This window comes from Loxodonta africana, chromosome 16 (genome assembly GCF_030014295.1).
Source record: "Loxodonta africana isolate mLoxAfr1 chromosome 16, mLoxAfr1.hap2, whole genome shotgun sequence".
Lineage (NCBI taxonomy): Eukaryota > Metazoa > Chordata > Mammalia > Proboscidea > Elephantidae > Loxodonta > Loxodonta africana.
In genome coordinates, this window is record NC_087357.1 from 13,504,678 (window position 1) to 13,517,617 (window position 12,940).

Below are 12,940 nucleotides of genomic sequence, written 5' to 3' on the forward strand. Positions count from 1 at the left end.
TAAACAGCTACTATACATGTGGACCTTGCCAGATGGAATACTGAGGAATCAAATCGACTACATCCGTGGAAAGAGACAATGCAGAAGCTTAGTATCATCAGTCAGAACAAGGCCAGGGGCCGACTGCAGAACAGATCATCAATTGCTCATATACAAGTTCAAGTTGAAGCTGAAGAAAATTAGAACAAGTCCAGGAAAGCCAAAGTACAACCTTGGGTATAACCCACCTGAATTTAGATTTAGAGACCTTCTCAGGAAGAGATCTGACACATGAACATTAATGAACGAAGACCAGAAGAGTTGTGGGGTGACATCAAGGACATCCTACGTGAAGAAAGCAAAAAGTCATTAAAAAGACAGGAAAGAGAAAAAAACGAAACAAACTAGAACGAATGTCAGAAGTGACTCTGAAACTGGCTCTTGAACTTACAGTAAGTAAAGTGAATGGAAGAAATGATGAAGTAAAAGAGCTCAACAGAAGATTTCAAAGGGTGGCTTGAGAAGACAAAGTATTACAATGAAACGTGCAAACACCTGGAGTTAGAAAACTAGAAGGGAAGAACACACTCGGTATTTCTCAAGCTGAAAGAACTGAAGAAAAATTCAAGCCTTGAGTTGCAATACTAAAGGATTTTTTGGGGAAAATATTAAACAACACAGGTAGCATCGAAGGAAGATGGAAGGATTACACAGTTACCAAAAAGAATTGGTCGACATTCAGCCATTTCAGGAGGTAGCGTATGATTAAAAACCAATGATGCTGAAGAAAGAAGTCCAAGAGGCACTGAAGGCACTGGCGAAAAACAGGGCTCCAGGAATCGACAGAACACCAACTGAGATGTTTCCACAAACAGATGCAGTGCTGGAGGTGCTCACTTGTCTATTGCAAGAAATTTGGAAGACAGCTTCCTGGCTGACTGATTAGAAGAGATCCATATTTTTGTCCATTCCAAAGAAAGGTGATCCAACAAAATGGGGAAATTATCGAACAATATCGTTAATATAACACACAAGTAAAATTTTGCTGAAGATCATTCAAAAGTGGTTGTAGCAGTACATTGATGGAGCTGTCAGAAGTTCAAGCTGGATTCAGGAGAGGATGTGGAATGAGGGGTATCATTGTTGATGTCAGGTGGATCTTGGCTGAAAGCAGAGAATACCAGAAAGATGTTTACCTGTGTTTTATTGACTATGCAAAGGCATTCAACTGTGTGGATCATAACAAATTATGGATAACATTGAGAGGAATGGGAATTCCAGAACACTTTAATTGTGCTCATGGGGAACCTGTATATAGACCTAGAGGCAGTTGTTTGAACAGAACAGGGGGATACCGTATGGTTTAAAATCAGGAAAGGTGTGCATCACGGCTGTATCATTTCGCCATATTTATTCAATCTGTATGCTGAGCAAATAATCGGAGATGGACTACATGAAGAACACAGCATCAGGACTGGAGGAAGACTCATTAACAACCTGTGATATACAGATGACACAATCTTGCTTGCTGAAAATGAAGAGGACTTGAAGCACTTACTGATGAAGATCAAAGACCACAGCCTCCAGTATGGATTGCATCTCAACAACAAAAAAACAAAAATCCTCACAACTGGATCAATAGTCAACATGGTTGCAGTGTAGAGTTACTTAATATGGCCTTTCTAGCCATGGTCTTTGTGACTCACACACAATGACTGACTGGGGCTACGCAAATAAGGTATATAGAACCTGTGATGGTTAGGGTCATGTGTCAACTTGGCTAGGCCATGATTCCCAATATTATATGGTTGCCCTCCACTTTATGCATTGACCTCTACATGTTGATGAGGCAGAATTGGTATAGGGCGTGTCTTGGGTCTCAGCCTTGCAGGAGGGTGTGACTCAAGTCCCATCCTTACTCAAGTTACGCCCTTCCCTGTGTGTGGCCTGCATCTAAGATATATGTGTGGACGACCTGGCAGGTTTCTCTCTGCATCTGGATCCTGTATCTGGTTTGTGATCAACTGACCTCCAGTTCTTGGGACTTGAGCTAGAGGCCTGCTGTCTGACCTGATGATTCTGGAATTCACCAGCCTCCACAGCCCTGTGGGCCAGTGGCTTATCCTCTGACCTGATTCACCAGCTTCTGCAGCCTTGAGCCAGCAGCCTGGGGTCTGAACTGCCAGAATGGGTTTGTCAGCCCCTGCAGCCACACGGGTCAGGAGAAGTCTGTCTGACCCACGGGACTTGCCAGCCTCCACAATTGTGTGACATGGTTCGTGAGTTCTGTGAGACACTGCAGTGAATAAGGGGACCCAAAGACAGGAGGGAGGGTACTGAGGGGAGAGGGAGTAGTTGATGTTAGAGATGATGGAGTGATACAGCAGTTTGGAAAAGGTGGACATTTGGGACATCTTTAACCTCCACCTCATAGGAACCAGCTTTGTGCTGATTCTTAGAAATGATTCGTTTAATGACAAATGGAGAAAATATTGAAGTAGCCAAGAATTTCACTTTACTTGGATCCACAATGAATACCCATGAAAACAGCAGTCAAGAAATCAGACAACGTATTGTGCTGGGGAAATCTGCTACAAAAGACCTCTTTAAAGTGTTGCAAAGCAAGGATCACCAAGCCATGGTATTTCCAATTGCCTCGTATGCGTGTGAAAACTGAACAATGCATAAGGAAGACTTAAGAAGAATTGACACCTTTGAATTACAGTGTTGGTGACAAATATTGAATATATATACCAGGGACTGCCAGAAGAATGAACACATCTGTCAAGATTTGACTTTCCAAGGAACAAGTACAGCCAGAACGCCCCTAAGAACCATGGATGGTGAGACTTCATCTCATGCACTTTGGACGTGTTATCAGGAGGGACCAGTTCCTGGAGAAGGACATCAGGCTTGGTAAAGTGAAGGGTCATCAGAAAACAGGAAGACCCTCAAGGTGATGGACTGACACAGTGGCTGCAACAATGTGCTCAAGCATAGCAGATTGTGGGTATGGCACAGGACTGGGTGGTGTTTTGTTGTACAGAGTCGGAACTGACTTGACGGCACCTAACAACACAACATATCCAAAATAAGGAGACTTGGTGGTGCAACGTTCAAGTGCTCAGCCGCTAACTGAAAGGTTGGTTGTTCTGACTCACCAGCGGCTCCTGGGGAGAAAGACCTGGTGATCTGCTTCTGTAAAGACTGCAGCCAAGAAAACCCTACGGGGCAATTCTACTATGTCACATGGGCTGGCTGTGAGAATTGACTCCATGGCACCTAATATACACACATCCAAAATATATAACTCATATAAACAATTTTACTTGGCTGCAATTTTAATATTCAAATTAATTTAAATTCAATTAAAATGTCATGCCAATAGTGGGTGGTGGCTATAGACTTGGACAATGCAGGTCCAGACGGTGGAGGGAGAGGTCCCACGAGAGACCTTCGGGCAGTGAGTGGCCCACAGAGTAAAACATCTGTTGGGACTCCACCAGCTGGGCACCTGAGTCCCCTGCTGCTCCTGTCCACTCTCCGCCTCTGCTCACACCACTCGGCCTTCCTAGAGCATCCCTCTTCTCTGCCCTCAGCTTCTCTGATTCTTACCTTCGCCTGCCTGAGCTCAGGTCCCATCTACTCAGTGCCTGTTTTGGAGGGAATGAAGAACACTTTCCTTTAATTCAAGAAACACAAATGGGTCCTGCTATCGCTATGCAAAATCCCTTCACATCACCAGGGCCTAGTCCTGAGCCACCCCCTCTGCTTGACCAACTAAGTTTCACATCCAGTAATGTAAAAAAATAATAACAAGGAGCCCTGGTGGCACAACAGTTAAGCCCTCGGCTGCTAACTGAAAGGCTGGCAGTTTGAAGCCACCTAGCAGCTCTTTGGCAGAAAAGACCTGCTGATGTGCTCCCATGAAGTTTACAGCCTAGAAAACCCTACAGGGCAGTTCTACTCTGTCATACGGGGTCTCACGGGCAGCTGTGAGTCAGAATCAAGTCAACAGCACCCAACAACAATGTAAAAAATATTAGTGAAAAATGAACATAGTGTTGCCAGCATCTTATTCTGCCAAGTAAGCAAATTCAAAACGAAGACAGCTGTCTACTACTAGCAGTTCATAAAAGGGCATTCTAATAGTGTGGCCTCTCCTGGCACCCCAAAAAAGGAGAGACTAAATGAAACTTTGCCATATTGACCTTGTTCTCCTCAAGGCTGGAGATGAGAACTTTGCCCCTGACCTTCAGCACAAACGATGTCTGGGAACCACTGGCCCACGCGGGCCCAAGCCTAGTATTTGTTGACCTCTTTTCCTCTTCCGGAGCCCTGGTGACACAGTGGTTACAGAGCTCGACTGCTAACCAAAAAAGGTCGGCAGTTTGAATCCATCAGCCGCTCCTTGGAAACTCTATGGGGCAGTTCTACTCTGTCCTGTAGGGTTGCTATGAGTCAAAACAGACTCAACGGCAACAGATTTTTTGGTTTCTTCTTCTATTTCTTTTATTCACCTTTTCCCCTTTACTTTTCTCCTTGCCCCTTACTAGGTGTATGACTCTGGGCAGGTTATTTAGCCTCTTTGGCTTTAGCTTCCTATCGCATGATGTTGCTTTAAGGATTAAATGAGTTAACACACGTACCTAAGACTTCAGAGATTCTCATTACTATTGTTTGAGGCTGGCACATCTGAGTGGCCTGCCTGAGGATGATTTAGGACTTGAGGAAAGGCTGAAGCTTCAAAAAGACAGAATTGAAGTGGTGCAGAGAAGTGAGAGACCAAAGCCTTCCTACCTTCAGTCCAGAGCATGGCATTCTGCTCTCCCTCTGTTTCATTCTATAGGCCTCCACCTTTATTCAGAATGGGAAGCTATCTGGGAAAGGACAGTCAAATCTGCCATAGAGAAGAAAACGGGCCAAGGTTGTCATAAAAATATGCATATAAAATATAGCATCAAGCCTTCAAGACTAGAGTTGAAAGAGCAGGAGAAACCCTGATAATTTCCTGTACGCTGCATGTTGTTGCTGTTAGGTGCCATAGAGTCAATTTTTGACTCATATGGTTTATGGCAGCAGATGGCTAGGTCTCTCTCTAGGTCTTTCTCCAGCAGAACGGCTGGGTAGGTTCGAACCATTAGCCCTTTGGTTAGTGGCTGAGCACTTAACTATTGCGCCACCAGGGCTCCACGCATGCTGCAGTCATCCTCAGGTTCTTCCCCAGTGTGTGAGGCACAAGTCACCTGAGCAATATGATAAGTTGCCTCCACAGGGAGAAACCTCTTCAACTTAAGGAGACACACGTCCAGCACAGTGGAATAGGGTTGGAACTGACCTCAAAAGTTTACCTGTATTTTGAGATTCATGATTTCGCTTTCTTTTTTAAAACACTGCAAGAAGACACTCAGCTTTACTGCTGACTGGGAAACACATGCGGACAGACAGGCTTCAATGATCTGTGCAAAGACACTGAAAGATAATGGAGTATCATCTTGTTGGAGGTACTCATTTTACACTTTGCCTAGCCTCTGTTTCCAAAGGAATCCTTTTGAAAAAGGTGGTTGCAAATTGGAGGCCCATGAGCTGAATTCAGCCTGCATGTGTACTTGGTTTGGTACGTAAAGTTTAAAAAATTTTTCTGAAGTAACGTTTAAAATTTTTACATTAAAAAAGTCCAGATTTCCAGCTTCTCTTTAAACGACAGTGCAACACTGGGTTTATAGGGGCATGTAACAGCAGCGGGCTCAGGGTGAGAAGTGTCTCCTTTAACAGGGACATGGGCTTTCAGTTTGCCAAAACTCGTCTCACAAGATACCTGAAAACGTGTGTACTTATGTCAACGGGCATTTAAGTGTGCGTCTGCTGGTTTGGAACAAGCTCTCGTTACTACTGTTAAAAGAAAAATTTAAGCAGTTTATTTAACACACAATTTGCATACTGGGGTAACATTTCCGACTAGAGTAAAAAAATGCTCCAAAAAAGAATATTTTACAGATTCTTATACTCCCGCTTATTGCTAGTATTTCTACAATACCGTGGAAACAGGGCCGGAACAGATTGTGCACAGGCAACAGTCTCCCGAAGAACAATTCAGATAATTACTGGTTTACCCCAAAACACAGCTCTAGTCTAACTTTGGATGATTCTTCAAAAGAGCGCAATGCCCAGGGCAAAACGTTCTTTGACTTCAAAGCTCAAAACCAAAAAAACCAAACCCATTGCCCTCAAGTCGAATCCGACTCAAAGCGACCCTACAGGACACAGCAGAACTGCCCTATAGGAGTTTCCAAGGAACATCTGGTGAATTTGAACTACCAGCCTTTTGGTTAGCAGCCGTAGCTTAATCACTATGCCACCAGGCTTTCCTCAAAGCTCAAAGATCATCTCAAAGCAACAGCTTGGGTGGGTCACCTCACCCTCCATGGAATCCGGAAATCCACGAGAATGAAAACGCCGTTCCCACCACCCACATGGTACGGAGGTGGGAAGCGGCCCGAGCCGGGTCTTTCAAACGGAGAACCGTAAGCAGTAGCTTTGAGTGAGTCCCCACCTCCGCGCCTCAGTTTCCTAATCTGTAAAATGGGGCTGATAAGGCGCAGGTGTGGGAAGGCTTGGCCATGAAGTGTGCCAAGTGCTGGGCAAACCCCGGCCTGGAGGCACGCCTACCGCCCCCTCTACTGTCCCCGGCTGCCCGGCCCCCAGCTCCCACAGGCGCTCCGGACGCCAGGCCGGGGTGCAGGGACCCGCCGGGCCGGGGTGCAGGGACCCTCCGCGCCGGCCTCGCTCTCCCCCGCCCCCGCCGCGGGGCCCGCGATCCGCCGAGGCCGTCCCGGGGCGACGAGAGGCGTGGCCGGCCCGCGCAGACCCGGCGGCCATGGCCTCGGTGGTGGAGTACAAGGGGCTCAAGGACGGCTACCACTGCGGCTACTGCGACTCCGAAGAGGGCAAGGCGTCCTGCGGTGAGTGTCCCGGTCGCTGCCGCCTCACGCCCGAGCCTGCACGCGCCCGCCGCGGCCCGGCCACAGTTGGCCGGGGAGAAAACAGGCCCGGACGCCCTGCTCCCTCTGTTCCTTCCTACTCGCGTCTTCCGCGACGATTTCCCTTCACGCTCCGTCTCTCCGCCTCACCCTCACTGAAGATGGCGGCTACTCGCGGAGAAGGAACGGAGATAGCGGACTGCTGCCCTCGCCTAAGATGGCGCGAGCGGCGTCGGCCTCAGCGGCTCCCGACGCGGCCTGGCCTGCAGGCGCCTGAGCGGCTTCGCGCGAGCCTCGGGGCCCAGGGCGCCGCGGTGCATTGTGGGGTGGCGGCGGGGGTGGCGGCGTTGGGCTGGGCCGCAGAGCGCTGGTGGCCGAAGCCATGGCTTCCTGGGCCGCGCTCTCGCCCAGCATCGTGGAGTATTTCGAGGGCGAGGACTTCTACCGCTGCGGCTACTGCAAGAACGAGTCGGGGAGTCTCTCCAATGGTGAGCGAGCCGGGCCGGCGGGCGTAGCGGGCTCGGCGAGGTCTCAGCGGCGGCTGTGGGGTCGCGGCGCCCTGACCCCGGCGGACCGCTCGGGGGACGCGCGGCGGCCTAAGCCCCTGGCCTGCCGGGTTGGAGGGACTGCGGACGGGACACCGTCGGGAGGGCCGAGGCTGTGAGGGTGCAAAACGGACCTCGCCGCGGATGCAGCAGGGATGCTTATTCCTCGGAAAAACGCACCTGGCTACTCGGACGCGCGAGGTGCTGATTGTCGTGCAGGAGAAGTCTGGGAAGTGATGCGCGTCAGCGGGGTCCGGGTTGGCTAAATGCCGGCATGCCCGTGCCGGGGGGTGCTGTAGTGTTACGGCTGAGGCCGACCTGTAAGTGCTCACGCGGGGGGAGCCCCGACAGTAAGTGCAAAACGGGGGCGCAGGACATGGCGTGGTGTGCGGTGCCGCTGTGTAGAAGAAGGTGTGAGCGTGTGCGCACGCTTAACGGGAAAAATGCCGCTGATGAACGTACATTTGTATTAATCTGTTTGAAAATTTCCCCAGGTACTGCTATCCCATATCATTCCTCCTGCGCACCTGGACGACATCAAAGCCAGCCTACAGATCCTCCCTCCTCCCCCCCGCCCGAGGATTCAGTTTTTTGGGGGGACGTTTGTTGTTTGTTAACAAAACATTCTGTTTATTTCCTGCCGTGTCACGTACTGGCAAATGTAGAACGTAGAATCTAGTATTTTAATAGAATAATCTAGCATGGTGGGAAACGAGATAGCCATGAAGACATATATTTAGGAGTTCCTATTAAAAAAAAAAAATATTTACAAGTGCCCTACAGTGTGATGTGGCCATTTCCCGTTCAGTACAAGTATTTATATGGTACTTCTGTGGGCGGAGGAAGTGGAAAATGATTGCAGCCATTAGGAGCGGTGATGATTGTGAAAACCCGCTAAGCGAGGAAATGCTTATAGTGCAGGGATAAAAGGAGAAAATAAACAAGATGCAAAACGCACGTGCAGCGTGGTTACAGCTACAGAGGGAAGACTCTAGATGTGCTTAGAATGGTGACAGTGTCAGCCGAGGGCATGAGAGGTTTCTCCTTTCTCCAGAATTTTAGTATTGTGATTATAATATTTGTATAACAAATGAGTTATGTTAAATGTCTAAAGTTAATGTTTTAATAGACGTTAGTTTATCAGATTTCTTCCAATCATTTAGTAAGGGAAAATTGGTTAATACTGACCTATGTTTTAAGTCCTATGGAAGGAATCTGCTTTGAATCTTTTTCACCTACAAAGATAATTGTAAATTTCTATTATTATTTCAATTTAAATCTAATAATTATCTTTACTATGAAGCATCCTACTTACTGCATTATTGTTGTCGTGTGCCATGGAGTTGATTCCAACTCACAGCAACCCTTGTAGGACAGAGTAGAACTGCCCCATGGGATTGTCTAGGCTGTAATCTTTACAGGGATACCCTGATGGTGTAGTGGTTAAGTGCTGTGGCTGCTAACCAAAGAGTCAGCAGTTTGAATTCACTAGGCGCTCCTTGGAAACTCTGGGGCAGCACTACCCTGTCCTGTAGGGTTGCTATGAGTCAGAATCGACTTGACGGCACTGGGTTTGGTTTTTTTTTTTTTGAATCTTCGGGAGCAGATTGCTCTGTCTTTTCTACCCAGGAGGCTGGTGGATTTGAACCACTGACCTTTCAGTTAGCAGTAGAGAGCTTAACTATTGTGTTACCAGGGCTCCTTCCTTGTTGGGTTGTTGTTAGGTGTTATTGAGTTGGTTCCAACTCATAGTGATCCTGTATACAACAGAACGAAACACTGCCCAGTCCTGTGCCGTCCTCACAATCGTTGCTGTATTTGAGCCATCCCTGCAGCCACTGTGTCAATCCATCTCAGTAGGGTCTTCCTCTTTTTTGCTGACCCTCTACGTTACCAAGCATGATGGTTTTCTTCAGGTACTGATCGATCCTGATAACAAGTTCAAAGTACATGAAATGAAGTCTCACCATCCTTGCTTCTGAGGCTGGCTGTACTTCTTCTGAGACAGATTTGTTTGTTCTTCTGGAAGTCCATGGTATATTCAATATTCTTTCCCAACACCATAATTCAAAGTTGTCAGTTCTTCTATCTTCCTTATTCATTGTCCAGCTTTCCCATGCATATGAGGAGATCGAAAATACCGTGACTTGGGTTGGGCACACCTTAGTCCTCAAAGTGACATCTTTGCTTTTTAATGCTTTAAAGAAGTCTTTTGCAGCAGATTTGCCCAATGCAATAAATCATTTGATTTCTTGACTGCTGTCTCTATGGGCATTGATTGTGGACCCAAATAAAATGAAATCCTTGACCACTTCAGTCTTTTCTCCATTTATCATGTTGTTGCTTATTGGCCCAATTGTGTGGATTTTTTTTTTTTTTTTCTTTTTATGTTGAGGTGCAATCCATACTGAAAGCTGTAGTTGTTGGTCTTAGAAAATTCTATTATGTAATCTCCAGTGTTGTTTCTGTTACCCAGGCCATATTTTCCAACTACTGGTCCTTCTTTGTTTCCAATCTTTGCATTCCAATCACCAGTAATTACCAATGCTTCTTGACCGCATGTTTGATCAATTTCAAACTGCAGAAGTTGGTGAAAATCTGCAGTTTCTTCGTCTTTGGCGTTAGTGGTCGGTGTGTAAATTTGAAACAAATTAACTGGTCTTCATTGAAGATGTATGGGTGTTATCCTATCACTGACAGCGTTGTACTGCAGGGTAGACCTTGGAATGTTTTTTGGCAATGAATGTGATGCTGTTCCTCTTTAGTTGGTCGTTCCCGGCATGGTGGACCATACAGTCGTCTGATTCGCGGTGGCCAACACCGGGCCACTTCAGCTCTCTAGTGCCTAGGATGTCTATCTTCAAGCGTCTATTTCATTTTTGACAACTTCTGATTTGTCAGAAGATTCATAACTTCGTACATTCCATGTTCCAATTATTAATGGGTACCTGCAGCTCTTTCTGCTTATTTTGACTTGTGCCACATCAGCAAATGAAAATCCTGAAAGCTTTACTCCATCTGTATCATTAAGGTCTGCTCTACTTTGAGGAAGCAGCTCTTACCCAGTTGTATCTTGAGTGTCTTCCAACCTGAGGGGCTCATCTTTTGGCACCGTACCAGACAGTGTTCTGCTGCCATTTATTAGGTTTTCACTGGTCAGTGTTTTCAGAAGTAGATCTCCAGTTCCTTCTTCCTAGTCCGTCTTGGTCTGGAAGCTCTGCTGAAACCTGTCTACCGTAGGTGCCCCTGCTGGCATTTGAAATACTGATGGCAGAGTTTCCAGCATCACAGTAACACACAAGCCACCGAAGTACAACAAACTGACAGATGTGCAGTGACCTTATAAAAAAAGAAATGTTTTATTACTGCTGTTTTACAGATGAAGAAATCGAGGCTCATAGAGTAAGTTGTTGGAGTTAATGAACACTCCTAGACTTCAGATAATTTCTGGTAGACTCCAGGACCCATTCTCTTCACTGCATCCTGCTTTCTCAGCCTGCCTTTGTCTTTATGTAGCTCTGATGCAATTTAGTGATTACAAAAATACTTAATGTTTCTCATTTAACATTAATTTCAGTATGCCTTTTGGTGTTTTTTATTGGTCTTCCCTGACTTTTAAGGTATTTTCAGTTTTTTTCATATAGAAGGAATATTGCTCTACATGTTTGTCCTTTTTCCAATGTTCAAGAGTGTGCTGTAAACATACATGAAAATCAGAAGAATTAAGGTGCATGAAAAAACATGTGCCTTTATGTTCTCCTGCAGATACCAGATAAACCGTTGGAGATGTTACTAAGGTTTAAAGGTGAAACGTAGTTTCATTGCAGCCAGGACCTGATTTGTGATGTTATGGAGGCTATTGATTAATCCTGAACTAAAAGTAATCACTTTGATGTATTTGATCCCTTAAATAAAATACACTTTATTTTACATTTGTGTATAAATTACGTCAAACTGATAAAGTGTGACGTAGGTACAAACTTGAATTTCTCCAGTGTTGGTGTTCTGTTTGCCTAAATCTTCACATTTAATAAAATAATGCTTTGAATTTTAAAAAGTGAAAAGTTCAACCTGCTGTCATTAACACAGCACTTATTTTTCCAGGCATGTGGGCACATTCCCTGACGGCTCAGGATTATCAGGATCTTATAGACCGAGGGTGGCGAAGGTAAAACCCCTTAATACAAATGCTTACTGCTATTACTTATGTTCTTCTTTTAATTGAAAAATATTTTACCTTTCAAACGTTTGTTCTTTTTCCAAATTTCAAATCTGTGCTGTAAACACATGTAAAAATCAGGTGAATTAATATGCACAAAAAGCTAAAAAGCAAAATTGTTTGGTGACTTTCTTATCTCTCTTTTAAGAAAAATAATTATTAGGGAAATTTCAGATATGCAGGGTAGGGAGCATGTTATAATGAACCTCGTGTGCCCATCACTCAGTTTCTGTCGTTATCAGGGTTTGCCAGTCTTGGTTCGTCAATTCTCCTTGCTCTCTCCTCCTCCCACCTCAAAAGTACTTTATAGTTCATTCCAGACACCATATCATAATATGGTATTTGGAGCACAGTACCTTCTAATAAGTATTTAGGGGATACAGAGTAATCCATGACATTCCACCATTTGACTCTCAAAAAAGATTATGCCCTTCCCACACGCACCACATCATCTCATCCCCAAAGCCTTAAATCAACCCCAAGTCTAAAATCTTATCTTCTGAATCATCTGAATCAAATATGCATGAGACTTTAGGCGTTTTCAATCCTGGGCAAAGTTCCTCTTCATCTGTGAACCTGTGAAGACAAGAATACAATTAATCAGCTGCCAGAGCACAATGATGGAACAGGCACAAGGTAGACGTTCCCATTACACGTGAAAGAAATTGGAGGGAAAGAAGGGATAACGGGTACCAAGCAAGCCCAAAACCCAGCAGAACAAATTACGTTAGCTCTCAAGGCTTGAAAATAGTCCTGTGTTCTCTGAGACCATCTGGGCAACGGGCCCACCGTCCATACTCTGGGTGTTGGCCATGTGCTCTGGATTCTGGGTAAAGGACTTTTTATCGCTTTTTAACATAGCTACAAGACCCTGTTGTACCTTACAAAATGAGTAATTCCTTGATGTCACCTGTTACCCAGTCAATTAGATTTCCCTGATTGTCTCAAAAAGGTCTTGTTCCTCCTGCAAATGTAAGCAGTGCCAAGTACCCTATGCCAAAACTCTTCAAAAGACACGGGATTGAGCATAGCAAATGAAGCTTCATAGCTTTCTTCAAACTTCATCTGGAGGCCTCTAACATAGAGGTATTGGTCAGATGTTGAAGGACTTTGCCTGCCATGCTATGGAACTCTTTTTTTAAGGTAGAGGGAGCCATCGAAGGAGAGAAATGTGGTAGAATTTGTGTTTTGGAAAAGATCATTCAGATGGCAGTGAG

General features: G+C 45.5%; 1 protein-coding gene across 9 annotated transcripts in view; it reads left to right on the top strand.

Annotated features, from left to right (window-relative positions):
• The first annotated feature begins 6,808 nt into the window (after nucleotides 1–6,808).
• The window catches only part of ATE1 (arginyltransferase 1), a 162,351-nt gene continuing 156,219 nt past the window's right edge, over nucleotides 6,809–12,940 (top strand). For 5 of the 9 annotated variants that reach the window (XR_002784216.2, XM_010601207.3, XM_010601206.3 and 2 more), the window contains exons 1-2: nucleotides 7,293–7,447; nucleotides 11,609–11,672. Coding sequence is in view for 7 of the 9 variants with exons in the window: in XM_010601207.3 (XP_010599509.2) it covers nucleotides 7,342–7,447; nucleotides 11,609–11,672 (170 nt within the window). In the remaining 2 variants the exon portion in view is untranslated. Of the gene's footprint in view, nucleotides 6,942–7,292; nucleotides 7,448–11,608; nucleotides 11,673–12,940 lie in introns of those variants that run through there. The other 4 variants (XR_002784218.2, XM_010601205.3, XM_023540899.2 and 1 more) reach the window with 2 other exon arrangements.